The 27,606-nt window shown below is 55.2% G+C and overlaps 2 protein-coding genes across 8 annotated transcripts; both read left to right on the top strand.

Annotated features, from left to right (window-relative positions):
• The first annotated feature begins 929 nt into the window (after nucleotides 1–929).
• On the top strand, nucleotides 930–23,349 carry SETD1A (SET domain containing 1A, histone lysine methyltransferase). The gene is given in 19 exon segments (XM_067706095.1): nucleotides 930–1,324; nucleotides 1,540–1,635; nucleotides 3,614–3,884; nucleotides 5,426–5,547; nucleotides 5,781–6,010; nucleotides 6,295–7,144; nucleotides 7,298–8,083; nucleotides 8,606–8,782; nucleotides 8,917–9,004; nucleotides 9,718–9,875; nucleotides 10,032–10,119; nucleotides 12,299–12,634; nucleotides 18,616–19,472; nucleotides 19,474–19,651; nucleotides 20,078–20,250; nucleotides 20,343–20,453; nucleotides 20,635–20,754; nucleotides 22,303–22,440; nucleotides 22,523–23,349. Coding segments are annotated over 19 exon segments (5,103 nt in total). The 5' UTR covers nucleotides 930–1,174; the 3' UTR covers nucleotides 22,697–23,349.
• Nucleotides 23,350–23,856: 507 nt separating this feature from the next.
• Nucleotides 23,857–27,593, top strand: HSD3B7 (hydroxy-delta-5-steroid dehydrogenase, 3 beta- and steroid delta-isomerase 7). 7 transcript variants are annotated; one of them, XM_067706102.1, is made up of 7 exons: nucleotides 23,857–23,992; nucleotides 24,347–24,533; nucleotides 24,756–24,911; nucleotides 25,205–25,313; nucleotides 25,445–25,490; nucleotides 25,844–26,006; nucleotides 26,536–27,094. In XM_067706102.1, exons 1-7 carry the CDS (start codon nucleotides 23,879–23,881, stop codon nucleotides 26,949–26,951), a joined length of 1,191 nt encoding a protein of 396 aa, XP_067562203.1. In that variant the 5' UTR covers nucleotides 23,857–23,878; the 3' UTR covers nucleotides 26,952–27,094. The 7 variants fall into 7 exon arrangements, with proteins under 7 accessions (XP_067562203.1, XP_067562204.1, XP_067562202.1 ...); XM_067706100.1 differs by having other exon boundaries at nucleotides 23,858–23,992; nucleotides 24,362–24,533; nucleotides 25,391–25,490; XM_067706099.1 differs by having other exon boundaries at nucleotides 23,858–23,992; nucleotides 25,391–25,490.
• The last annotated feature ends 13 nt before the right edge of the window (nucleotides 27,594–27,606 follow it).

Genomic DNA, 27,606 nt, shown 5'->3' with positions numbered 1-27,606 from the left:
TCAGACCTTTGGCCGCGTGAGGAAGCGGCGGGTTAGAGGAGCAAAGGAGCGCGCATCCTGTCTACTGATTCGCCCCGCCCGCCTGACGAATCTGCGCCTGTTCAACTCGCCACTCAAATCTCCCCAGCTCTGGCTGGCCTCCTCCCCTCCGCCCCGCCCCCTTATCCTCAGGGATTAGTCGCTGCTTTCGTCGCCGCCGATTCGTCAAGGACCCCAGGCCAGAGCAGCTGGATAGCCGTGGTGAAACCCACTCTCCGGGGGATGCGGCCAATCTCCAGGCTCCCTGGGCCGCAACTCTTGAGCCTTACAGCGCGCCGGCCGAGGCGAAGCCGCTATCTTCGGCCCCGTGGGTCTCCCGGCGGCGCCCGTGGCGAAAGTGCGAATACAGAAGCTGTGCCCGCTGGGCCTCGCGCAGGTGGCGGTGGTGTTTGGTGCGCGCGCCGGGGAGGTGGTGGTGGGGGGGCGCCGCCACCGCCACCGCTGCGGGGCCGGGTCTCGCGCTGTCGCCGCCGCCGCCACCGCCTCGCGCCGCTGAGGTGCCGCGCGGGGTGGGGGGAGGGGGAGCCGCTCGCCACGAGCGGGTGAGTGGGGCCGCGCCGCGCGTGCGCGGAGGTGGGGGGGCAGAACGCGCCGGGGCGGGAGGAGAGAGCAGCGGCGCGCGTTCCCCCCACCCCCCGCCCAGATTCGGGGCCGAAGCCGGGTCTCGAGCTCGGTCTCGCGGTGTTTCCAACGCCCCGAAAAGGTGCCACCTCTTGGCCAGAGGATCGGGGCGCGGGGACGCGAGCCGGTGTGTGGGAGCCGGAGCCGGGCTTGGCCTGGGCCGCTGGCCGGTGAGGAGGCGGGAGGGGGCGGGGCCTGCCAGGGGGCGGGGGAGGGGTCTTGTGCCGAGGCCAAGTGGGGCGCGCGCTAGGGAGAGCGGGAAGGTAAGGGGGCGCGAGATGGGCCTGGGGCCTTGAGGAGAGAGTTGGGAGGTGGAGAGAGAATGGGGTGTTGTGGTGAAAGAAGGTACTTGGGAGAAAATCTAGGGGAGCCTCGGGTCATGGTGAGGTGTGGAAACTGGGGTGATGGGGATACCTGGAGTCGGGGCTAGTCTGTGAGGGGCAGCAAGGGAGGCAGGCCTAAGTCCTGAGCCCCCTTGCGTATTCCTCTTTCCTGACAGTGTAAATGAGCAAAGATGGATCAGGAAGGTGGGGGAGATGGGCAGAAGGCCCCGAGCTTCCAGTGGAGGAACTACAAGCTCATCGTCGATCCTGCCTTGGACCCTGCCCTGCGCAGGCCTTCTCAAAAGGTGTACCGATACGATGGAATCCACTTCAGTGTCAACGTGAGTGCCCCAGGCTTTTCCTTACCATCTAGGGAACTCAAGCCCCATTCTCTGTTACCTCTGTTCAGCACCTAGAACTCCCATACCCATAGCTTGCCTTCTTTAAAGTGGGCAGCCAACACCCAGCTCTTTTGCATATGGGTCTCCAAATGGGCTCTAGAGCTCAACACTGATTTCACCTTGAGTTGTCTTTCTGTTTCTGCTTTTCTTCCTAGGACTCAAAGTATATACCAGTGGAAGACCTCCAAGACCCCCGTTGCCACGTCAGGTCCAAAAACAGAGACTTTTCCCTCCCAGTCCCTAAGTTTAAGGTACGTGTCTGCTAGTCCCCTGGTGTGGTGGCCCTTGGAGGTGTGGAGGATCCATTCTGGTAGTCCAGTCTTAGTGTAGTGTAATAAAAGGGGGTTTTCCAATGAAAGGATCACAGCCAGATCTAATAATCTCTGAGACTGTGAGATTGAGTTGTTCTGGACAGGAAGTGTGTTTATTTTCTAGAAAGATATAGGTGAGGTGTTTCAAGCAGGGGTGTTAACTTTTTGAAGGATGAAGACAGGTCTAGCTGCTGCACCTATCACTGTGTACTTCTAGACAGCACATAGCAAAACAGTGCCCTGTGTGTCGCCCCAGTTTCTCAGTTACGCGGAGTGACAACACCAGGGACTCCACCCCTGGAGTCCTCTGTTCCTCGCCCCTCCTCCGTCTCGTTTCCTCAGAGGATTCCCACGTCCCTGTCCAGGCAGGAGACTCATCAGGACTTGGAGCACTGGTCCTAGGAAACTGGTGGTTCTTATTCTCCTTCGCTAATTCTTTCTTCTTCTTTTTTAAATAAGTCACTTGTGGGATTCTCTCATCCTTCTTTTTTCACTTTGTACACTTGTCCTGGACAATCTCTTTTCCACCCACAACTTTGACTATTACTGAAATGTTGATGACTTCCAAACCTCTGATCTGAGCCAAGATCAGTCTCTTGAACCCCAGACTTACACGCTTGCTGGAGGGACAGCTCCATCTGGAGGCCCCATAGAAACCTCAAGCTCAAGAGATATAAAACAATTATCTTCACCCCTTTAGTCCTACTCTTCTTTATATTTTCCTTTTGTTGATGAATGGCAACACTATCTACTCAGCTGCGCAAGCTAGAAACCTGGGAGTCGTCCTATGATTCTTCTGTCCTTAATGTGTCACCAAGTTGTGCTGACTCTTTTTTGTAAACACGTCTCTTTTTACCTTAATTTTTCTATCTCTGTTGCCACTCCTTTAATACAGACTTGTATTTATTTCCCCTGGCTTCCTCGCCTCCGTTCTCCTCTCCATTTTATTGCTGTCATTTGTCTCTGGTTTTACTGTTCTTTTATTTTTATTTATTTATTTATGTATTTTGCGGTATGCGGGCCTCTCACTGTTGTGGCCTCTCCCGTTGTGGAGCACAGGCTCCAGACGCGCAGGCTCAGCGGCCACGGCTCACGGGCCCAGCCGCTGTGCGGCATGTGGGGTCTTCCCGGACCGGGGCACGAACCCGTGTCCCCTGCATCGGCACGCGGACTCTCAACCACTGCGCCACCAGGGAAGACCTGTTCTTTTATTTTACTTTTGCTGCCAAGTCCACGTTTTTTGTGCATTGGTGTGTATGATCATTCATCTGACCAAGCTTCATCTCCTGCATGCCTGTGTTCTGTCCTGCCACGCACTTTGCAGTTTCTAGGCAATGCCGTGTTATTTTATAGTTTTCTGCCCTATAGGTCCTGTCGTTTTGGTGAACTCTGGTTTATCTGAAAAGCCCAGTTTGAATGACACCATCTTTATGAATTCTTTCCTGCCTCCAGTTTGAACAAAGGTTTCCTTCTCTGGGCTCCCAAACACCCTGTCTCCACCTTTGCTGACACTTGTTTTGTCATGTTGCGATTGTGTGTGTCTGTCTTGTCTACTCTTCTGAATAGGAATCTCTTTTTTTCACATTTTTGTATTCCTAGTGACCAGTCCTTGGTAATGACTTAGTAAGAGCTGAACTGGTGAATTATTTCCATATAACTAGTTCTTTCCATGGAGGTTTAGTTTTCAGTTTGTGCGTTTCTTTTCCTGGTTCTTGTCATTCTGTGGTGAGAAGAATTCAGGGAAGAGAGGGGTCAAGACTGATGTATCCCTTGTTGGGACCCCCTTCCGCATTCCCTTGCCTCGTAGTTTCCCAGTTTTATCTCTCTTGGCCTCATGGATCTCGCTAAAATTTCCCAAAGGGCAAAGGAGCAGTGGTCAGTATTGAGACCCTGGACGTAACTACTGTCCTTTCCACAGCTGGATGAATTCTACATCGGACAGATCCCACTGAAAGAAGTGACTTTTGCAAGACTGAATGACAATGTGCGGGAGACCTTCCTGAAGGACATGTGCCGAAAGTATGGTGAGGTGGAAGAGGTAGAGATCCTTCTTCACCCCCGTACTCGCAAGCACCTGGGCCTAGCCCGTGTGCTCTTCACCAGCACTCGGGGAGCCAAGGAAACAGTCAAAAACCTCCACCTTACCTCCGTCATGGGCAACATCATCCATGCCCAGCTCGACATCAAAGGTGAGTTCTCCATCGCCTGCTGCCCACGGTTGGGCTCTGGCAGAGATGGTACACGCAAATGCCTATTGGGGCCAGGCAGGTGATCAGTTTCATGATTTCTCATCTGAAACCTTTGGGCCAGGTGTGTTTCTGATATCAGAATTTTACAGAGAGTTTATGGTACAGATACGGGTTTTGTTCTGTTTTGTTCTTTTAACATTTATTTACTTATTTACTTATTTATTTTGGCTGCTGCCGGGTCTTAGTTACAGCACGTGGGATCTTCCTTGCAGCACGTGGGATCTTCCTTGCAGCATGCGGGATCTTTAGTTGCGGCATGGCGGGCTCTTAGTTGCAGCATGCGGGATCTAGTTCCCTGACCACGGATCGAACCCAGGCCCCCTGCACTGGGAGCGTGGAGTCTTAACCACTGGACCACCAAAGAAGTCCCCAGATACGGTTTTTTGTGTATTGTCTTTGGCAGGGTTGGGGCAGCACCCTTTAGTCTAGTGTATGACTGTATTTACAAGAAAACTTATGAAGAGTCACACTAGGTAGGATGAATAAGAACTATAGTAAATAGCCTGATACCAGGTTTTGACGCCAAATTCTAAAAACACGAGGTATTGAAATTTTGGATTGAGAATTAGGGACCTGTATAGGTGAGTGAAGCAGTCTTGGCTTCTGTGCTAAGGAGCAGTAGGGAGGGGTGGGGACTGTGGCATACTGTCTAGTGGCATCGGAAGGAGGCAGCTGTTAGTTGGCATTAGCCAGTTTGTAAGTGGGAATGAGGACTAACATAGATAGTTTTTCTTAAAGCCAGAAATCTAGGTTCTTGTGTGAAATCTCCTGGGTTTTAAACGTTGCATTCCTCCCTTGCCCTTGCCAATAGTTTCAGTGATTGTGTGGGGCAAATAAAACACAACGGTGGGCTTCCCTGGTGGCGCAGTGGTTGAGAGTCCGCCTGCCAATGCAGGGGACGCGGGTTCGTGCCCCGGTCCGGGAAGATCCCACATGCCGCGGAGCGGCTGGGCCCGTGAGCCATGGCCGCTGAGCCTGCGCGTCCGGAGCCTGTGCTCCGCGACGGGAGAGGCCACAGTGGTGAGAGGCCCGCGTACCGCAAAAAAAAAAAAAAAAAAAAAACACACAACGGTGGGCTGCCTTCAGGCTGCCATTTTGCAACTTCAGTTTATAAGATGAAGAGGATGGTGGGATGTAGCATCAGACGACTGGGTTTGAATTCTAGTTTTGCCACTTTGTGCAGGTTAGTTTTCTTTAAGCCTATAAATTAAAATAGGGGTTCGGATGCTTCTCTCTCCTGGTGATCATCCAACATAGTAACGCACGTTAGAAGTATTTTTGTAAACTGTGAAACGTCACCCGATACGTTGTCTGTAGTAGTTATTAGGTAGAGATGAGGTAGAAGAACTGAAAGCCCCAAACCCAAGACTCCAAGAAATCTTAGGAAGCTTGAGGCCCGAGAAAGAAGTGTGGGGACGTGAAATCAGAAAGGAGTTGTTTCCTCCATCTGACTCTGTTGGTTCCCATTTTCCTCCCTCCAGGACAACAACGAATGAAGTACTATGAACTGATAGTCAATGGCTCCTACACCCCTCAGACGGTGCCTACTGGGGGCAAGGCCCTCAGTGAGAAGTTCCAAGGCTCTGGTGCAGCCACTGAGACGGTGAGAAGCTTGTGGTTGCTTTAGCCCTAGCCACATGGGCCCGGTGCTTAGATGCCAGAAGCAGCCTTTGGGAGGTTCTGGACTTCACTGTTAAGTATAGGAAGAGGCAAGGAAAAGAGGCCTAGCTTTTTTTCAAAAAGCAGGGAATTGGGGTTCTTGGTTTGGTGAAGGGCATATGGTCAAATGGTGCTTGATCTCTTTTCCTTTCTCCCTGCTCCACTCTCTCCCGCCAGACTGAATCCCGCCGCCGCTCCTCCTCCGACACAGCTGCCTTCCCAGCAGGCACTGCTGTGGTGGGCACTCCTGGCAATGGCACCCCCTGCTCCCAGGACACGAGCTTCTCCAGCAGCCGACAAGACACCCCATCTTCCTTCGGCCAGTTCACCCCACAGTCCTCCCAAGGAACCCCCTACACGTCTCGGGGCAGCACCCCCTACTCTCAGGATTCTGCCTACTCCAGCAGGTACAGCGGAAACACCCTCTGGGACCCCCAGATTCTGGGAGCTGCCACTGGGAAGAAGAAACCTAGAGTCTCTAAGAGGGGGTTGGGAGTAATTTGTCTTAGTTTCTCTGGATCCAGCCAACAAATCCCTGTCCTCAGGGAATTTACTCTCTAGCTAGGAACTTAGTAGCGTGTAGATCTTCCTTTGGGGGCAACGTAGAGGGGTTTTGGGTACTGACAGCGGGGCAGCGGGGTTGGGGCATGCGGAGCTGAACCCAGCTAACCCCTCTGCACGCTTTCTCCAGCAACACTTCAGCCTCTTTCAAGCCCCGGCGGTCAGAGAACAGCTACCAAGATTCCTTCTCCCGCCGCCATTTCTCTGCGTCTTCAGCCCCCACGACCACCTCTGCAGCCGTCTCCGCCACCACTGCGGCCACCGCCGCATCCTCCTCCTCTTCCTCCTCGTTGGCCTCGTCCTCTTCATCATCTTCTTCTTCCTCATCCTCTCATTTTCGTGGTTCTGACTCAAACTACCCAGCATATTATGAAAGCTGGAATCGCTACCAACGCCATGCTTCCTACCCACCCCGCCGGGCAACTCGGGAGGAGCCCCCTGGGGCACCTTTTGCTGAAAATACAGCTGAGCGCTTCCCACCTTCCTACACCTCCTACTTGCCCCCTGAGCCCAACCGGCCTGCTGACCAGGACTACCGGCCCCCTGCCTCAGAAGCTCCACCCCCAGAGCCTCCAGAACCTGGTGGAGGCGGGGGTGGTGGGGGGCCCAGCCCTGAGAGGGAAGAAGCTCGGACCTCCCCCCGCCCAGCCTCACCTGCCCGTTCCGGCTCTCCGGCCCCAGAGACCACCAATGAGAGTGTGCCCTTCGCTCAGCACAGCAGCCTGGATTCCCGCATTGAGATGTTGTTGAAGGAGCAGCGTTCCAAGTTTTCTTTCCTGGCTTCTGACACCGAGGAAGAGGAAGAGAACAGCACCACGGGCCCTGGGGCTAGGGACACAGGGAGCGAGGTTCCTTCTGGGTCAGGTCACGGGCCCTGCACGCCCCCTCCAGCCCCGGCGAATTTTGAGGATGTGGCACCTACAGGGAGTGGGGAACCAGGAGCTACCCGGGAGTCACCCAAAGCCAACGGACAGAACCAGGTGAGGTTGGGTTGGGGTCAGCCAGGGGAAGTCCCTGGGATCCAGGAGGCAGAGTTGGGAGAAGGAAGGGAACTAGGCAAGAGAACAGAGATTTGAGGAAAAGCCCAAGGAACAGGCAGTAGCTTTCTGTGACCGTCCTCTGCACCCCTACAGGCTTCTCCATGCTCTTCTGGAGAGGACATGGAAATCTCCGACGATGACAGGGGCGGCTCACCCCCTCCGGCCCCAACACCCCCCCAGCAACCTCCCCCTCCTCCCCCTCCTCCTCCCCCTCCCCCTCCGTACATGGCTTCCCTTCCGCTTGCTTACCCTCCCCACCAGCCTGCCTATCTCCTCCCACCCCGACCTGATGGGCCACCGCCCCCCGAGTACCCCCCACCTCCTCCGCCACCCCCCCACATCTATGACTTTGTGAACTCCTTAGAGCTCATGGATCGACTTGGGGCTCAGTGGGGAGGGATGCCCATGTCCTTCCAGATGCAGACCCAGATGTTAACTCGGCTCCACCAACTGCGGCAGGGCAAAGGATTGACCACTGCCTCAGCTGGTCCCCCTGGTGGGGCTTTTGGGGAGGCCTTCCTCCCATTCCCACCCCCACAAGAGGCAGCCTATGGCCTACCATATGCTCTGTACACACAAGGGCAAGAAGGCCGAGGGGCATACTCCCGGGAGGCCTACCAGCTGCCTTTGCCCATGGCAGCCGAGCCCCTGCCCTCCTCCTCAGTCTCAGGAGAAGAGGCCCGGCTGCCTCCCAGGGAGGACGCAGAGCTGGCAGAGGGCAAGGCCCTGCCATCGGCAGGCACCGTGGGCCGTGTGCTGGCCACCCTAGTCCAAGAGATGAAGAGCATCATGCAGCGAGACCTCAACCGCAAGATGGTGGAGAATGTGGCCTTTGGAGCCTTTGACCAGTGGTGGGAGAGCAAGGAAGAGAAGGCCAAGGTGAGGGCCAGTGCCTGGGACTGGGGAGACCTGGGGCTCCACTGGAGGGAATAGACCTCCGGCTTCTTCAGGCTACACAGCTCAGAATAGGGAAGAGAGGTGATTGGGGCAAGTGGAGAGAGAGACTGTGGGCACTCGGTGGCATGCATAGCTGGGCCCAGGGGAGTTGGGGGGCACACAGAACAGTAGAAGAAGCAGGAGTCTGAGAGTCAGAAGAGCTTTCTCTTGGATCCACTGCTTCCTTGTGGTGGACGAAGCTCTTAAATCTCTCTGGGCATCAATCTGCAGGGTCTCCATTTGTAGCGTGGGAATAATAGTAGCAGCTTCATAAGATTGATGGACTGAATGAGCGGACTTTCGAGAAAATGCCTGTACAGGGGCTGGTGCGAGGGAGGTGTGGCATAGATGTGTGTCAGATGGAGAAGTGAGTAGATGCATTTCTGTATTCCCGGGGCCTGGGAGTAGTTCTGAGGCAGGAGGGAGCGCCTGGGTTCTGGAGCTTGGTCCCCCTACTGCCTGCAGCCATTCCAGAATGCAGCTAAACAGCAAGCCAAGGAGGAGGATAAAGAAAAGACAAAGCTCAAAGAGCCAGGCCTGCTGTCCCTGGTAGACTGGGCCAAGAGTGGGGGTACCACCGGCATCGAAGCCTTCGCCTTTGGGTCAGGACTGCGAGGAGCCCTGCGGCTGCCTTCTTTCAAGGTACCCAGGATTGTGATCTTGCCTAGTTGCGTGGGGAGAGGGGGTTAAGGGGGGCTTCCTTTCCTTGGAGTAAGGGTGCTTGGGAACCGTGAGTGTTTGGGTTTTGAAGGGCACCATCTCTTTTCATCTCCCAGGTAAAGCGAAAAGAGCCTTCGGAAATTTCAGAGGCCAGTGAGGAAAAGAGGCCCCGGCCTTCTACTCCAGCCGAGGAAGATGAAGATGGTGAGTGGGAGGTCAGGTGAAGCAGAAAGGAGGAAAAAGGCTGCTTCGATTCTGATAGGAAAGGAGGAGGCAGGGATGAAGGGGTGAAGGTGTCTTGAGGGCAAGGAGCCAAGTGAAGATTTGGAACAGGTTAGAGTAAAGCAGTTCTTTGAGATGTGAGAAGCTTCAGGTAGGGTTATCCCTGGATTTTAGCTGTGGTTTTTATTTCTGGTATGCTGACGTAAGTTTTCTGTGTTTCACTTTTTCCCCATAAGAGAGGAATAATCATGAGGTTAAAACAGGTTTTCTACCCAAGGTTACTATCTAATGCTTAAGCACTCTTACACCCTTCCTACCAGTTTGTCTAAGTCTGAGCTATAGGTTGACAGCTTCTGTGGCGGAAAACTTCCTTATTGAGTGTGATCTGCTTCCCTGGAGACCCGTTGGCCTTAGTACTATTTTCTTGGACCAGACATAACAAAATCACCTCCCTCTTCCACCCATCGCAGAACAAGATGAAAGATAAAATGGGTGCAATGTGTTTAAACCTGTATAAAATGTGAAGTAAAATGTGCAGTTTTTATGTTTCTCTGCTGAGCTTCAACTTCTTGTCTGTAAAATGAGGTCTGTGTTGTGGGACTGTGAGAAAGGTCAGTGATGGTGTGTGCAGAGCTCCTTTCACAGGATAGGGCAACTCTTGCTGATGGTAAACTGCACTACTCATTTGGGCCTAGACGCTGAGCGAGAGAAGGAGGTTGGAGAGCCAGGACGTCCGGGGACCAAGCCCCCAAAACGAGATGAAGAGCGAAGCAAGACCCAGGGCAAGCACCGCAAGTCCTTTGCTCTGGACAGCGAGGGGGAGGAGGCATCCCAGGAGTCCTCCTCAGAGAAGGTGAGGAGCTGAGGCACCCGGTCCCTGCCAGGAGCCTACGTCCTGAGTTCCTGCCGCCATAGCCAGCTTCTCTCTGGGCTGGAGCCCTGGTAGCTGTGCTTCCTGGAGGACCAGTTGTCCTTCTTCTGTTAATTCCCCTTTGTCCCTTTCCTTAAGGATGAGGAGGACGAGGAGGAAGATGAGGATGATGAAGAGCGTGAAGAAGCCATGGATGCTGCAAAGAAGGAGACAGAGGCATCAGACGGTAAGCACGCACAGAGTACAGTCAAATTTTGGGGAAGGAGGGACTCAGCCACCTGTCCAGCCCTTTCCGAGCCCATGTAACCTGCCAGCTGGATTGATTGGCCATCTTTGCCTTCCCCCAAAACAACTGCCTTTTAGCCCCATCCTTTGGAACCTTTGGCCCACTGTAAACAATACCCAGAACACTCCCTCCTGCTTACCTCTGAAACATGCTGTCCCCTGAAGACAACCCAGTACAGCCCATTTATTTTCTCAAGATAAGGGGGCTGCATTCTCCTGCTGCCCCACTGTGCCTTTCCCCCTTTGGGCACTGCTCTTCCGTTAAGGCCCGGCCACCGACCTGTGCCTCCTTCTTCCCCTTGCTGCAGCTGCTGGCACCAGACACAGCTCTGTTCTTCAGTTGAACACCTGTCTGTTCCTCCAGATTTATTGAGGCTTGAGTACATGGTTCAGTCTCTCTTTTATTCCTTTGCTCGGAAATAGATATCGAGCCCCTCCCGTGTGCCAGGCACCGTTCTAGGTTTTAGGGAAATACCAACGACCAAGACACATGTGGTCCCTGCCTTATTGGAGCTTGTGATTGGTTAAGAGGGGGAGGCGGGGACTTGACATACAAGTGGACAAATAGTAGCACCTCAAGTAGAGATACTTGCTTGAAGAAGATGAACTAGCGTAACGCGGTAGGGAGTGACAGGGTCAGGGAACAGGGGAAAGGTGGACTGTTTTACATCTGATGGTGAAGGGATGCCTCCGAGAGGTGCCATTTCAGCAGAGGCCAGAATTATGAGAACGGTGATCTGAGAGCCTCTTGCTCAGGAAAGCAGAGGGCGAGGTCATCTGCTGAGAGTGAGGGGTGCAGACCCTACACATCCACTTGGTCACCAATTCCTGTCCGTTTTACCGCTTCAGTGTTTCTTGAATTTGTCACCTCCCTTGTTCCTGCTCTCTTGCCTTTCTCACTCAGAGTCTGCAGCAGTTTTTTTTGTTTGTTTGTTTAATTAATTTATTTATTTATTTTTGTCTGTGTTGGGTCTTTGTTGCTGCGCGCGGGCTTTCTCTGGTTGTGGTGAGCGGGCTTCTCATGTGGTGGCTTCTCTTGTTGCAGAGCATGGGCTCTAGGCGTGCGGGCTTTAGTAGTTGTGGCACGTGGGCTCCAGTAGTTGTGGCACGTGGGCTCCAGTAGTTGTGGCACGTGGGCTCCAGTAGTTGTGGCACGTGGGCTCCAGTAGTTGTGGCTTGTGGGCTCTAGAACACAGGCTTAGTAGTTGTGGCGCACGGGCTTAGTTGCTCCATGGCATGTGGGATCTTCCTGGACCAGGGCTCGAACCGGTGCCCCCTGCATTGGCAGGCGGATTCTCAACCACTGTACCACCTGGGAAGCCTCTGCAGCAGTTTTGACTGTTTTCCCCATTTCTGTTTCCATCCCTCTCATTTCAATCCATTTTCTAGCCTGCTGATGGAATCTTTCCTAAAATGCACACCTGACCCTTTACTCTCCCCCATTAAGTCTCTTCCTGGCTCCGTGTCTTCCACAGGTGACTTCTCAGCCTGATGTTTTAGGCCATTTGTGATCTAGCTCCTGTTTATCTGTTCAGCTTCATCCTGCCATTCTCCAGACCCCTATTCGATTATGTTCCTCCAAGACTCTGAAATTCTTAATTTCTTAGAGCCCTTCCAATGTATTACCACTCCCAGAGGCATAGACCATATAACGTTTTCTAAGCTTATTTTACCCTGGAATCCTTTTTCAGAGTCTGTTGTCCAGGCAGTGTCTATAAGACCCACTTTGGGAAAAGCTTTGGTGGTTAGGGCAGGCTGCTTGCCAGTCTCCAAGGGCACCATCTTCTCTTACCTTTGACATCCCCACTCAGCCCCCGCGTCTGCTGGGCGGACTCCTTGTCCTTCTTGACTTCAGCATCTCCTTCACAGGGATGCCTTCCCTGACTTGATCAACCAGGCAGAATCCAGGGCTTCCCTTTGCCTGTTCCACTAGCCCTTCATACTGAAGTTTATCACACTGTGGACAGATTGGGTGCTTCTCCAACTCCTTGAGAGTAGGAATCCCCAGCACCTAGCACAGAGCCTAACACATCCCTAGTAGTGAGTCAGTGAATGAACCCACGGCTTGACCAAGTGAGGGGTCTTCTCACCTCGCCTGATTCCCCCTTCTGGATTTCCAGGCGAGGACGACGAAAGCGATTCGTCCTCCAAATGTTCTCTGTATGCTGACTCAGATGGTGAGAATGATAGCACATCGGACTCTGAGAGCAGCAGCTCATCCAGCTCCTCATCTTCTTCATCTTCATCTTCTTCCTCATCGTCCTCATCATCATCTGAGTCCTCCTCTGAAGAAGAAGAGGAAGAGGAGCAGCCAGCAGTCATACCCTCAGCATCATCACCCCCCAGAGATGTCCCCGTGCCCCTGCCAGCACCTGCGGAGGAGCCTGAGCCAGAAAGAGTTGCAGACTCCCCAGTCACACCTCTCCCCGAACAGAAGTCTCCAGCAAGACCTGCAGGTAGGTGGTATGGAACTGTTGTTGTAGTCTTTGTGTATGTGTGTGTCTGTCTTCATGGGAACAGTGTGGTTGACGTTTATTAATTGTATGCAAGTGTGTGACTTTGTTGGAAAACATACAAAATTGGATGGAAGTCACTATCTCCTGTCACTCCTCCCTTGGAGACATTTATGTCCTAACACACTCAAACTGCACTGCCATAAACAGTTTTCAGAGTTAGACCAGGGTGTTTGGCTGATAAAGTAAAACAGAATGATCTTTTCCAAATAAGTTAAAGAGAGAATTCCCAACTTAGTAAATTTCTCCTACCAGTTTTTCTTAAGCCTCTTCCTTAATGTGTAGTATATACCTGATTAAATGGTCAAATTGGATAGATAATAACTATTAACATAAACTCAGAACTTAATTCTGTCTTTGCTTTCCTTTGTGGATTTGTACATTCAATTGTTATTTTATATCACACGCGTAATGTATCTTGCTGAGTGAACTGTTCCTTCAGGCAATAGATACTTATTTACTGAATCCTTACAGTGGGTGCAAGGGATGTGATGGTATGCACAATAGGCACTGTTTTCACTGTCATGATGCTTACGGTCTATAGGGAGAGACAGTTTAATCTTTACTTAAGAAAATCTGTGACTACAAACTGTAAGAGCCATGAAAGAAAAGTACAGGGTACTCTGAGAACCTGAGCATGTCTGTGAGGAAGTCTTCTCCGCGGAAGCACCATTGGGCTGAAATCAAGCCAAAGCAGGCGGGAGGGTGTGATTAGCATGTGCAAAGGCCCCAAGGCAGAGTAAGTGGCATGTTGGGAGACAAAAAAGAAAGCTCATCTTCTGGAGAGCTGAGAGTGAGGGGGAGCTGGGGTGGCCTAAACTGGAGAGATTAGCAAGGGCTGGATCATGCAAAATGAACAGGCCACACTAGGAATTTGGGCTTTATCTTGAGGGCAGTGGAATGCCATCAGAGGACTGACGTGGTTGTATTTGTGTTTTGAAAAGATGCAGTGCAGAGAAAACTTGGAGAGGGGCCAGAGTTCGTGCAGGGAGATTAAGAGGCTCTTGCAGGAAGTAAGGCAAGCAATGGTGGTAACTTGGAGTAGGTTGCTCTTATGGTGGAATTAACTCAGTTTTCAAGTTATCCTTCAAAGATGCATGTGGCCTTCCAGAGATCTCTCTCGAACATTATTGAGAATCCATGGTCTGAGATAGGCAGTGAGCACAGGAGGACCTCCTAGCACTGAGGCGTTCTCTTCTGGCCCAGAACCCATGAGAGAAGGAGTCGAGGTTCTGATTAATCCTAAGACGCCTCTCAGTCTCTTCGAAGTCAATCGGTGGCAGAAGAGGGGACAGCAATCTCAGTACTCTTTCATTTTCAGGGTAGGAAGAAAAAGTGGGATGTGATCAGATTTGCATTTCAGAAAGATCATTCTCACAGGAGGGGGAGGGATGTGGAAGAGGTAAGGAGGGAGGTGGGGCAGCTAATGAGACGGTTTGAAAGGATGCAGGTAAGCGAAGGGCCTGAACCAAAGCCAGGGTGGTTACAGTGAGGTGCGGGGAGTGGAAGTGGGGATGAGGGTTTCAGAGAAATTTAGGACATAGAACCACTTGGTTAAACTACTTCGAGAACCAGAATTTGGAAGAAGGCTGATGCATTTAATTGGGGTTGAGTTTCGTGTCCCTCTGGGACCTCCAAGTAGAAACAGTCAGTGGGCTGTTGGATCAATAGATCTGAAGCTCTACACCTGAAACTACCACAACACTGTTAATCAACTATATTCCAATATAAAAAGTTAAAAAAAAAAGATTGAAGCTCTAGAAAACAGTAGGCTGGAAATGCGATAGGTATTTGAAAGTATGGGTGTGAGTACACTTGTGTATACCTTGGAAGGATGTATGGAATGAGAGAAGGGGGCCAGAGCCTTAATTGTCTTACAAGAGATAGGGGGGCGGAGTGGAGCCAGAGGAGGCTGGAAAGGAGTGATCAGAGAGGTGGAAGGAAACCAGGGAGCTCGGGTTTTCAAAAGGAGGGAGTGGCCTGTATTGGAAGGCCGCAAAAGGAAAAGCATCTGTTGGATTTGTCAGTTAAGAGGTCACTGGTGACCTTACCAATTTCAGTAGCATGGCTCAAGTTAGGGGGTGTTAAGGAGTGAGGGCAGGTGATAGATAACCAGTCTTTTGGAAGGGTAAGCTACTCTTGCGAAAGAAGACAGTTGAGGGGTGGTACTTAATGATATTAGTTAACGTTAATTGAGTAGATCCCATGTGCGGGATCCCATGTGCCAGCCCTAGCATGTTGCAAAGTTGCAAATTTCACTTTCTCATTTACTCCTCACAACATCTCTGCTACTCCCATTTTACAGATGAGGAATTTGAGGCTTAGTGAGTTGTTCAAGGTTACCCAACTGGAATTGGAGAGACAGCAAGAAAATGCAGGGTTGGTGGAGGGTTACCTTTTCAAAGTACGTGAGACTGGAGTGTGTTCATACACTGAAGGGACGAGGGAGCTGGTGGATGGGTCAGGAGAGAGAGGAATCCTTGCTGGAGCAGCGCACCTGGGGGGGATGGACCCTCTAGGTCAGATGCATATCTCTCCGTAAATGGGGAAGCAGGGAGTTGTGGGGTTTCAGCCGAAGGCCTCCTTTTCCTCTCTTCAGTAGGAAGGCAGGACATTTCTGAGCATGAGGGGGCATGAGTGGAGTAGAAGCCTGGAGTATGAGGAGGGTGGGGAGTGAGGATGAAAGCTGACTAGGATCGCCAGCAACTCAGAAGCCCTGCTGAGGCTGGGGGTTGGGGTGAAGGAGGAGAGAAGGCAGGTGGTTGGGTGGATTCCGGGTTAGGGGTCTACAGGGTGGAAGTGGTGGAAGGCTGCAGAAAGTAGCTTGAAAGGAGAGGACGAAGCAAGGGCCGCTGTGGTCTGGGCACGACCCAGAATGAAGTTAATTTAGGGGGAGGGTGGTGGGCTAGAGGGCGGGGCGATAGAGGATGGGAAATTGAACAGGTACAGTGGGGTGAACTGAAAGGACCTGGGGAACTGTGGTCAGAGTGTCACCGTCCAACGTGGAGGGGGTGACAAGGTCGGGTGTGTGACTGGTGGAGGGTAGCTGAGGATGAGTGAATGTGAGAATCTGGCAAACAGGTGGGCTATCAGAGTCCCTTAGGTAGATGGCAGAGGTGGGAGAGGAGAGGAAAATTAAGGCCGGTCCCTTGGTTTTTAGAGAATGGTAGGGAAAACCGAGCTACCAAGGACACAACTGGATAGAGGCCTGTGTGGCCCAATGGCAGGAGCCTAGGAGAGGGCTTGTCTGGTAGATCCCAGGGACAGGGGCCTGGACACCTTTAGGACTTGCTCTTCTGTCTTCCCCTCTATTCATCCCTCTCTCCTGCAAATGGTCTTCCTTCTCCATTCCATCAGAGGATATCTGCCCCCACAGACAGACTCCCTCCTGTCTTTTTTTTTTTTAAGATTTATTTCTATTTATTTATTTATTTTGGCTGCACCGGGTCTTAGTTGTGGCACTTGGGATCTTCACTGCAGCATGCGGGATCTTTTACTTGTGGCATGCGGTCTTAGTTGTGGCATGAGGGCTTCTTAGTTGCAGCATGTGGGCTCTTAGTTGCAGCATGCGTGTGGGATCTAGTTCCCCGACCAGGGTTCGAACCCGGGCCCCCTGCATTGGGAGTGTGGAGTCTTACCCACTGGACCACCAGGAAGTCCCACCCTCTTCTATCTTAGAACCTTATCCTTAGGGAAGTTTCTGGTTGGGCTGGCTTGGGTCATTTAGCCATCAGTTAATGATGGCCGGGGCACAGGGAGGGAGTGGGGTAGGTCATGCCGTAGAAACAGTGGCTTCTGGGAGTTGTGTAGACTGGGCAGGTAACCTGAAAGTTGCCTCCCTAAATGATGAAAGGCCCTGCCAGCTTTCCTTCAGGACGGGGAGCAAAAGGGAAGTCTGTGGGAAGAAGCTGAGTCGGGGGTGGCGGGTGGAATTTGTTCTCAAGGCCCAGGCTTCCAGAGGGCCCAGTGCGCTAGGTTGGGAGGATGGATCAGAGGAGAGGTCCGCCCCAAAGCGCTGGAGAGGAGAGGATGTGAGAGGACTCCTAGGACCTGGGGGACCGGGGACCAGCACCTGGGACCTCACTAGCTTCAGAGCGTGGGTTTCTCCTGGCTGAGAGCCCAGGGGTGTCCAGACCCTCGGGAGACAGGAGGCTGAGGGTGTGTCGGTTGAGGCAGTGGACACATGTTGATCACTGCCTACTCAGGCCAGGCCTGGTGCTGGCTGCCCTTAGCTCTGTGGGTGGTAGGGCCAGACCTGTAGCCGCTGAGTCCCAGGCTAGGAGGTCCAAAGCAGCGAGGGGCAGTGGGTAAGACCCCGAACTCAACCCAGGCTGCCCTGGGATGCAGGTCTTGTTCTGTCACTTGCTAGCTGGGTGACTTTGGGCAGGTTATCAGCCTCTCTCTGTCTTGACTTCCATATCTGTAAGAAGGCATTAATAATAGTACTTACCTCATAGCATCGTTATGAGAATTAAGTGAGTACTTACTGTATGTGAAAGGCTTGGATTGGTGCTTGGCACAAAATTCTAGCTGTTAATCTGCTGCAGCCAATTTGAAGATGGCAGTTGAGAACCACCAGCCTTCTGGTTCTGAGAGGAAGATGTTACCAATGTCTGAGGAAACTGGGGAAGGCTTTACAAAGGTGGTGTCATTGAGCTGGGTCCAAAATCTGCGTGTGGACTTTCTGGGTGGGCGAAAGGAGAGAGGCATTCCGAACAAAGGGAACCATGTGAGCAAAGGGCCGGGGGCCTGAAAGGCCATGTCTGCTTGACTGGCTAAAACCTAGGATGAGAGGGCAAGGCTGTGGACCGGTCATGGGGATGGGTCAGGTCTGCAGGACAGGGCTGGGCCCTGGGGAAAGGGCTATGCATGCCTTGAGCAATGTTCAGACCCCAGCACTCAGCAGCAGGCCTGGGGGTGTCCACAGAGGGAGGATTTGCTCCCCATCCCTGTTAGCTGGGGAGAGACAGCACTGCCTGCTCCTCATCCTTGGGACCTCAGCTTCACCCTCAGCTTCTTTTTATTTATTTATTTATCTATGGCTGTGTTGGGTCTTCGTTGCTGCTCGCAGGCTTTCTCTAGTTGCGCTGAGCAGAGGCTACTCTTCGTTGTGGTGCGAGGGCTTCTCATTGCGGTGGCTTCTCTTATTGCAGAGCACGGGCTCTAGGTGCGCAGGCTTCACCACTTGCGTCACGCGGGCTCAGTAGTTGTGGCTCGCAGGCTCAGTAGTTGTGGCTCATGAGCTCTAGAGTGCAGGCTCAGTCTTTGTGGCACACGGGCTTAGTTGCTCCGCAGCATGTGAGATCTTGCTGGACCAGGGATTGAACCCATGACCCCTGCATTGGCAGGCGGATTCTTATCCACTGCGTCACCAGGGAAGTCCCACCCTCAGCTTCTTGAGGGGAGACTTCCTGACCCCTTTCTCACTTGGGCAGGTCCACAGTGCAATTTTATAAAATAGTTTAATGAAAAGATTCAGTTTCTTACGTTGTATCTTTTTCACCTCACTGAACAAAGAATATTGTTTGTAGTCAAAATAATGGATGCTTTAATTCAGGTCTGGACAACTGCATCCTGGTTATAAAATGCAGCTGACAAAAGGTTGTCTGATCTCTGTGTCTAGTTGTTGGATGTGGTTCTGTCACCGCCAGGCTTGGTAAAAAGACTAGAGTCCAAGCGTGTGTTTCCTTTGAGCCCCTACCCCCGCCCTTCAGAGATCGGCTGCACATGTGTTTCATGTGATTGTCTCCATCGGACTAGAAGTTCTGTGAGGGCAGGAGTGTCTGTAGGGAGCTGAGGAGTGAGGGCAGCTGGGGTGTGGACTCCCCAGGGAGGCTGGCCAGGTTCTTGCCGGTAGCGAATCTGTGATGACGTTCGGCCGAGAAGCTGACCCTCTCCTTTTCCCCGTGTGCTTCCCTCCCCAGGTTTCACGGAGGAACCGCCCCCCAGTGTGCCCCAGCCAACCCCAGAGCCACCGGCTGGACCCCCGGCCCCTGCCCCCCGCCCCGACGAGCGCCCCTCCTCTCCCATCCCCCTCCTGCCCCCACCTAAGAAACGCCGGAAAACCGTCTCCTTCTCTGCGGTGGAGGAGGTGCCGGCCCCAGAGCCTCCCCCCGCTGCCCCACCGCAGGTCAAGTCTCCCGGCCCCGCCTCCCGCAAAGTCCCCCGGGCCGTGGAGCGGACCATTCGCAACCTGCCCCTGGACCACGCGTCTCTGGTCAAGAGCTGGCCCGAGGAGGTGTCCCGAGGAGGCCGGAGCCGGGCTGGAGGCCGATGCCGCTCCACCGAGGAAGAGGAGGCTGAGCCAGGGACAGAAGTGGACCTGGCCGTGCTGGCTGACCTGGCTCTGACCCCAGCCCGACGCGGGCTGCCCGCCCTGCCCACTGGCGACGACTCAGAGGCCACAGAGACATTGGACGAGGTGGACCGCCCGGGCCCCCTGCTCAGCCACATCCTCCTGGAGCACAACTACGCCCTGGCTGTCAAGCCGCCACCCTCCACGCCGGCCCCTCGGCCCCTGGAGCCAGTTCCTGCCCCTGCAGCCCTCTTCAGCTCCCCGGCAGACGAGGTCCTGGAGGCCCCTGAGGTGGTGGTGGCTGAGGCAGAGGAGCCAAAGCAGCAGCAGCAGCAGCAAGAGGATGGGGAGGAGGAGGAGGAAGAGGAGTCGGAGTCATCGGAGAGCAGCAGCAGCAGCAGCAGCGACGGCGAGGGGGCCACCCGGCGGCGCAGCCTCCGCTCCCACACCCGGCGCCGGCGGCCGCCCCCGCCGCCCCCGCCCCCGCCCCCCCCCCACCTACGAGCCCCGCAGCGAGTTTGAGCAGATGACCATCCTGTATGACATTTGGAACTCGGGCCTGGACTTGGAGGACATGGGCTACCTGCGGCTCACATACGAGCGGCTGCTGCAGCAGACTAGTGGGGCTGATTGGCTTAACGACACCCACTGGGTCCATCACACCAATATCCTGAGCCCCAGAGGCTGGCCTTCTCAGGACAGGGAGGCAGGCCCGGGGGGGCGGGAGGGCTTCCCTGCGGTCGCTCAGCCAGGCACTGTCCTGCTGAGATCGTTCCTAGGGTCTGCATTGGCCTCCTTCCCTGGCCAGTTCTCTGCCATGTTCAGCTTGGGTATTTATTTCTCCCCTGGCTACCAAGCCACCATTGCTCTCTGTTTCGTGCCTCTTTTCTGCCTCCCAGAGATTTTGTGGCAGGAAAGGTGGGGTCTAAGACTTATTTCTCTCCATCTCTCTGTCCTCACACTGAGTATGCTCAGGACCTCCAGCTAAGGTCAGTCGCCCTTTCCTTGGGCTGGGACTGCGGGGGAGAGAGGAGCGGAGCCCCAGGGATCTGGCTGGTGAGGACCCCGTTCTCTTCCTTAACACCCTGCACTCACCAACCTGAGCACTCCGAAACGCAAGCGGCGGCCCCAGGACGGGCCCCGCGAGCACCAGACAGGCTCGGCCCGCAGCGAGGGCTACTACCCCATCAGCAAGAAGGAGAAGGACAGGTACCTGGACGTGTGCCCCGTCTCGGCCCGGCAACTGGAAGGAGCGGACACTCAGGTGAGGCTCTGCCCTGGTACCTGCCCACTGGCGGCATCTTCTTCCCATTAGTTCTCCTGTCACTTACCTCCTCCCTGCCCTGCACCTCACAGGGGACTAACCGTGTGCTTTCGGAGCGCCGTTCTGAGCAGCGGCGGCTCCTGAGCGCCATCGGCACCTCTGCCATCATGGACAGTGACCTGCTGAAGTTAAACCAGCTCAAGGTGAGGAGTGGGGACTGAGGAGGGAAGGGGCGCCACTGGAAGACAGCGTTGTGGAGCCCCCTAGGGGTGGGCCGGCGGCGAGTGGCCAGAACACCCTCCTGCCCCGGAGGTCTGAGGAGAGGCAAGCAGCAGCTAGGTTGAGGGGGACGTCCAGCAGCACAGTCTGCCTTCCGCCCTCTAGTTCCGGAAGAAGAAGCTCCGATTCGGCCGGAGCCGGATCCATGAGTGGGGGCTCTTTGCCATGGAACCCATCGCAGCTGACGAGATGGTCATCGAATACGTGGGTCAGAACATCCGCCAGGTGAGGCCCCACGCCCAGCCCCTGCCTGACCTGACGGCAGCCTGGGATGCCAACATGAGAACCACCCGGCCCTCGGGGTCCCTCCTGGCTCTGAGACTTAGCCAGTGAAACCTGCTTTTCTTTTTTTCCCTTCCTTCCTTCAACAACTAGTAATGGGTACTAGTAAACTAGATGTAAATGATCCAGCAAGAAACATAAGGATGGTGTTGGGTTGATACGAAAGGCGGTGTTCAGGGAGGCAGGGGAGGTGGGAGCACAGTGATGTTTAAACCAGGGGCTGAAGGATGCTGAGCAACTCCCAGGCCCGGGTGAGGGGGAGGGTGCTCTCCACTGTAGGATGGCACATGCAAAGGCCTGGATGCAGGATGGTCTTAGGGCAAGGAGGTCAGTATGGCCACTTGGAAAAACTAGGGCCAGTGGCAGCAACGTGAGGCTGGAGGGGGCCGGTGGAGGCCGGATGCCGCAGAGTTTGGGAGCCACGTTAATGAGTTTGGGCCAATGGTGAGAGGAGAAAAGTTGCTGCGAAGTGTTAAGCAGGAGAGGACTTTGGAAGTTAGTAAGTTCCATCTGACTGCAGCGTGCAGAGAGAACTGGAGGCTGAGACGGCGGGGTGGGGCTGTTGCAGAGATCCCAGCCGAAGGCGGGGGTGGCTTGGACTAGGCAGTGGGTCCAAGGTAGCAGGAGTCTGTGGGTCCAAGGTAGCTGGCAGGACCAGGCAACGAGTTGGTTCTGGGGAATGAGGGCGAGGGCCAAGGCGAGATGGTTTCTCGGTGCTGCCTTTAGCAGCTGGGAGTAGGTAGGGCTGCCAGTGAGATAGGGAGCAAGGAGGAGCGGATGTGTGGTCAAGATGAGCTCTTGTCAGGACATGTGAAGTTGCAGTGACCGGGGGACATCTACCGGGTGTCGCCCAGCAGTTCCACTGAGGTGGATTTGGCTGGAGATGGAAGTTTGGGAGGAGTTCCCACCACTTAGCTGGCAGTTGAAGCCCTGGAAGAGAGTGAGTTCACCCAAGGGGAGTGTGCAGAGGGTTTATCATCCTGTTTTCTGGGAAACGAGGTCCTCCCTCTACCCAAGAATGTGGGCCCTGGCGTGGACAGCAGCAGCCGTGGGCGCCTGTTTTGGAGAGAGGGTCCTGGGAGAAGGGATGAGTAGGATTCAGTCCATGAAACGGCCACTGTCATCTCAGGAACCGACCCAGTCCCCACGGGCTGTCCCGTGGGCCAGGCAGACACTCCAGGAGGAGACAGTGACCGCTTCTCCTGCCCAATGGCCAGTGCAGACTTCCCTGGGGTCCTGTGGGTGACTTTGTCATAACGGCAGACAAAGGTATTGGGAGGTGGGGGTCCTGGAAGCAAAGTCAGGAGTCAGCACCTTGGGGTAGCAGGTACCAGAGGGAGAGCTGTGGATCCAGGACAGGCCAGTGAGGCTCCCAGGGTGGCAGCTGGGAGACTGTCCAGACCCCCCATCACAGGGTCTGGTGGGGTCAGGCCTAGCCCGGCAGGAAGCTGAGGGGAAGCCCCCTAACCATCGCACCCTGTCCTCTATTAGATGGTGGCCGACATGCGGGAGAAGCGCTACGTGCAAGAGGGCATTGGCAGCAGCTACCTGTTCCGGGTGGACCACGACACCATCATCGACGCCACCAAGTGTGGCAACCTGGCGAGGTTCATCAACCACTGCTGCACGGTGCGCAGGGGGCCGGACTGGGGGGAGCGGACGGGGCAGGGGCCGAGGGGGCGGCGTGACTCACGCTGACCTCTTCCTGTAGCCCAACTGCTATGCCAAGGTGATCACCATCGAGTCCCAGAAGAAGATCGTGATCTACTCCAAGCAGCCCATCGGCGTGGATGAGGAGATCACCTATGACTACAAGTTCCCGCTGGAGGACAACAAGATCCCTTGTCTGTGTGGCACCGAGAGCTGCCGCGGCTCCCTCAACTGAGGTGGGGCAGGACTGGTGCCCTCACCCCTATTTATTCCCCTTGGTGCCCTGAGCTCCCAGCCCACCCAGCCTTAGTGGGCTCAGCAGGGCCCACATGCCCCATCTCCAGATGTGGGGTTGGGGGGCCCCGAGCCTAGCGAGGGAGCCTCAGTCCCTTGAGGCAACTTCCGCTTCCCTTCTTGCCCCTGCCCACCCACCCCGATTTTTTTTCTTTGCGGAGAAGAAGCTGTAAATGTTTTGTAGCTGCCAGCAGCTGTTTCCTGTGGAAACCTGGGGTGCCGGCCTGTACAGATCCTGTTCTTGGGGGGGCTGCATAGCCCCCTTGCTCTGTGTTAATGGGGACTTCCCCTCTGTGCCCTGCGTGCACCCCTCCCCAGTTTAGGGGTCTCTAGGGGCAGTGGCCATGTTCTCCCCCTGGAGGGGGGCCCTGCGCCCCCAGTCCTGGGGACTCTGTGCCTGGAACCCTGCCTCGTCTTTTGTTCCTGCCAGACCCTGTGGGTCACCCTCCCACCCTGGTGTCTGGAAGCTCCGGCTTCGCCAGGCCCGGATGGTGGGGGGCGGGCCCTTCCTGTTGGGCTGGACTGTACATATGTTAATAGCGCGAACCCAACGCCACATTTTTATAATTGTGATTAAACTTTATTGTTACAAAAGGGCTTTGTCAGTATCTTTGGGGAACAGCAGGGTGGGATGGGGGTTGAGGACAGAGGGTGGGGCAGGTGAAGACAGGGAAATAGGTGGCCTGACGTTTGGGGTGGGTAGAGGGGCTTTTGGGCAAGATCCCAGACCTGCAGACTCAGCCACCATCACTCTGGGCCAGCAGACAGGCTGCAAGAGCCATCCAGAAATCCCCCGCCAAGGCCAGCCAGAGTGGGGCCAAGGTCAGGCCTCCCTTCCCTTCCCAGAACCACAGCTGCTGCTGGGCTTCTGGCCTCCTGGGAAATCCAGCAAGAGGGAAAGGCTGATATCATGCACCGGGAGTGAGGTCACCCTGCCTGCTCCATTCTGTGGCTGAAAACCCTACTCGGCACCCATCCGGCAGGCTCTGGCTTCCCCACCCCTCTTGCCCAAGTTTTGCTGGAACCAGATGCCAGTGCAGCCCGGAGCGGCCACCAGAGGGTGCCCTGTGGCAAGAGTGTCGGGGGCGGAGAGGTGGAGGCTGGGCTGGTCTCTGTTGCTGGAATGGGCCGGGAGGGAGGAGGAGCAAGCGGAAGGGGACGGTGTGTCGCTGGCCCAGGAGCCTGTAGAAGACGGCCTCCGGTGGCCGGTTTGGGCGGCCTGGGACTGTGGCTGCAGGTAGGCAGTGGTGATGCCAGGGCCCGGGGTCCCTTCCCCCAATCCCAGCTCTCTTCGCCTTCCTCTACTCTGCCTCCCCAGCTCCCTGCCAACCACCCTTCGTTTTCTGTCCCAGAACCTCTCCCTCCACCTCAAACCCTGACCCCTTTCTGCAGGCCAAGCCCTCCCCCTTATCTCAATAACTGCAGCCGGCAGGGTCAGAGGGCAGGTAGCCTGGCCACTGCACCGACAGCTACAGCCTCCAGAAACAGCTCTGGCCTCTGGGTCACTGCTCCAGGCCACTCAGCCAGGGGCCCCTCCTAGGAGTCACGGGGCTGCTGGTGCTGGGGCAGTGTCTCAACCCAGGCGCGCCAGTGTCTCTTTCCCCAGCCAGGCATGGCAGACTCTGCACAAGCCCAGAAGCTGGTGTACCTGGTCACAGGGGGCTGTGGCTTCTTGGGGGAACATGTGGTCCGCATGCTGCTGCAGCAGGAACCCCAGCTCCGTGAGCTGCGCATCTTTGACCTACACCTGGGTCCCTGGCTGGAGGAGCTGAAGACAGGTGACTGGTGGGGACGGGGTGGGGGTGGGGGTGGGGGCGGGGGAGGGTGTAGACGCCCTTCCTTGTGGAAAAGATGATGCCTGTTATGTTCTCCAGTGTGAATGGATAGGATGAATGAGTCACACTGGGAAAGTGTGGCGCCCAAGGGTGTGGGCCGAAACCAGCAGCTGGCTGACGGCCTCAGCTCTGACATTGCCTCTGGCTGCCCCTACCCACTCTCAGGGCCCGTGCAGGTGACTGCCATCCAGGGGGACGTGACCCAGGCCCACGAGGTGGCAGCAGCCGTGGCCGGAGCCCACGTGGTCATCCACACAGCTGGGCTGGTGGACGTGTTTGGGAAAACCAGTCCTGAAACCATCCATGAGGTCAACGTGCAGGGTGAGATGCTCCCTACCTGTTCTGACAATGTCCTCAATACCCCCGGCACATGGCCTGATCTTGGTTGTTTCCTGCCCCCCTCTTTGACCTTGACCTCTGTGATTCTCCTGTGACAATCTGTCCTGTGGACACTTCTGCCCCTGTCATGGCGGGCTGGCCCTCACTGGCCTGCGGCGGTTCTCCCTGGGCCTGGGGAAAGAAGGCACGTGTCCTCATCCAGCTTTGGGATGGGGAGGGGAAAGACGCAGAGGGGGAGGAAGCTTCAGCTTGGATACACTCCCGCCTTCCCCCAGGCACGCGGAATGTGATTGAGGCGTGTGTGCAGACTGGAACACGCTTCCTGGTCTACACAAGCAGCATGGAAGTTGTGGGTCCCAACATCAAAGGCCAGCCCTTTTACAGGTGAGCTGAGCTTCCCCCAATACTTCAAGGGCCCCATCTCCCCTCAGCATTAAGAATCTTCCCTCTCCCCCGACTAGGGGCAATGAGAATACCCCATACGAAGCAGTACACAGACACCCCTATCCTTGCAGCAAGGCCCTAGCTGAGCAGCTCGTCCTGGAAGCCAATGGGAGGAAGGTGAGACTGGAGAAGATGAGATGTAGGAGACGGGGGCGGAAAGGGCTGCCAGGCAGAGGCAGAGCCAGGGCCTGTGGGCTCCTCTTTTTTTTTTCCTCTTTTGGCCGCACTGCACGGCATGCGGGATCTTAGTTCCCCCACCAGGGAATCGAACCCCAGCCCCCTGCGGTGGAAGGGCAGAGTCTTAACCACTGGACCACCAGGGCAGCCCCTGGTTTTTTGTTTGTTCATTTCTTACTGTGGGCTCCTTTGCATCCTGCCCTGGATTCCTTCCATCTCCAGCTTGAGGAGATCAGGGCAGAGGGCAAACCACCGGGTCCTAGGTCTTAGCAGTGCCTGCCTTTTGCCCCCAGGTCCTCGGGGGGTTGCCCCTCGTGACATGTGCCCTGCGTCCCACCGGTATCTACGGCGAAGGCCACCAGATCATGAGGGACTTCTACCACCAGGGCCTGCGCCTGGGGGGTCGGCTCTTCCGGGCCATTCCAGCCTCTGTGGAGCATGGCCGGGTCTACGTGGGTGAGGCCCGGGCTAGGCGTTGGGGGAGGCTAAAAAAACAGGGCAGGACCCACATGGTACTGGGGCAAGGGGGTGTTCTATACTCTGGCTAAAAAAGGATGGTCTATACATGGGCCAGAGCAGACTATGATATGTGGGCATCGTCTGCAGGGGCCACAGACAAAACAGTGTCCATGCCAGTTGGGAAGGCTGACATCAATACCGTGTCATAGGCTGAGGAAAGGGTTGCAGTTTTGTGAGCAGCGTCTTCCCGGGAGAGGAGGGGGGAGCATCTACCCAGGACTAACAGAAGAAGGAGTAGCAACCATATAGGCTGGCCTGGGAGAGTAAATTGCTACAGGGGCCTGGAAGAAGCAGCCTTCAGCAGGGCCGTAGTTATGTGGGCAGCATCTACGTGGGCCCAAGGACGGGGTGGCTTGTCCATGCCCTGGCCCAGAATAGAGCAGTATCTACATGGTTGCAAGGGCATTCAAGGACATATCCACCCCCGGTTCTCTCCTCGGCACCCCCTCTCCCCCGCTACCCACAGGTAACGTGGCCTGGATGCACGTGCTGGTGGCCCGGGAGCTCCAGCACCGAGCTGCACTCATGGGTGGCCAGGTGTACTTCTGCTATGACAACTCACCCTACAAGAGCTATGAGGACTTCAACATGGAGTTCCTGGGCCCCTGTGGACTCCGGCTGGTGGGCACCCGCCCACTGTTGCCCTACTGGCTGCTGCTGTTTCTGGCTGCCCTCAATGTCCTGCTGCAGTGGCTGCTGCGGCCGCTGCTGCTCTATGCGCCCCTGCTCAACCCCTACACGCTGGCTATGGCCAACACCACCTTCACCGTCAGCACCGACAAGGCTCGGCGCCATTTTGGCTATGAGCCCCTGTTCTCCTGGGAGGAGAGCAGGACCCGCACCATCCGCTGGGTGCAGGCCGTGGAGGGCTCAGCCCAGTGATGGTGGAGCTGGGCCTGGAGGCCAGCATGGCACAGCCATCCAGGTCCAGAGCCCTCAGACCCTGGTGGGGAGGGAGGGCTACATTCTAGAGCCGGAGGAGGAGGGGTCTGGTGCCAGACTGGCTGTCCTAGAGCTCTCCACATTGTAATTCATGAGCCTTGAGCCTGTGTCCTAATACCCCTCAGTTCTAGGGCAGGGTTTTGGAGCAAGTGTGTCTTCACTCTCAACCCAGGCCTGATGGCTGGTTGGCGAGGGTCTGACTCCCCTGACGTTCTCCACGGTCCCATCCCATTTCTGGCTTTTCAAGCAGGAAGTGGGTAGAAGTTCCACAGGGCCTCGTGCTGGACCTCGGATATCCAGGTGTGATCCTCAGACCCGGGTTCAGAGTGAAGATGCTTTCTGGCTCCTCCCACCACCTTTGTCCCTCCTTGGGGTTCATAGTCCCATTATTTTAAAACATTTATTACCCTTGGACATTTATCTTTTTTTATTCTCTTCAACGAAGGCTGAGGAAATCTGTGTATTTTCACCTCTTGCCACCCTCTACCCAAATCAGTTCCTGCAGCACTGTTTGATCTCTGCCTGAGGATGCCCCAGTAATGCTGTACCAGTCCAAGCCCTGGATTAAAGCTCCTTCTCCGAGCCTGTGTCCCTC

This window comes from Pseudorca crassidens, chromosome 15, assembly GCF_039906515.1.
Source record: "Pseudorca crassidens isolate mPseCra1 chromosome 15, mPseCra1.hap1, whole genome shotgun sequence".
Taxonomy (NCBI): Eukaryota; Metazoa; Chordata; class Mammalia; order Artiodactyla; family Delphinidae; genus Pseudorca; species Pseudorca crassidens.
The sequence above is the reverse complement of the archived record's forward strand: the minus strand, read 5'-3'. Positions and strand labels throughout refer to the sequence as shown.

Bases quoted from the DNA above. Each gene is read 5' to 3' on its own strand.
- HSD3B7 (XM_067706099.1), top strand. From the start codon at position 23,879: ATGGGCCGGGAGGGAGGAGGAGCAAGCGGAAGGGGACGGTGTGTCGCT. The intron at 23,993-24,346 runs GTAGGCAGTGGT...CAGGCGCGCCAG, and splicing joins GCCTGGGACTGTGGCTGCAG to TGTCTCTTTCCCCAGCCAGG. The intron at 25,314-25,390 runs GTGAGCTGAGCT...TCCCCCGACTAG, and splicing joins AAAGGCCAGCCCTTTTACAG to GGGCAATGAGAATACCCCAT.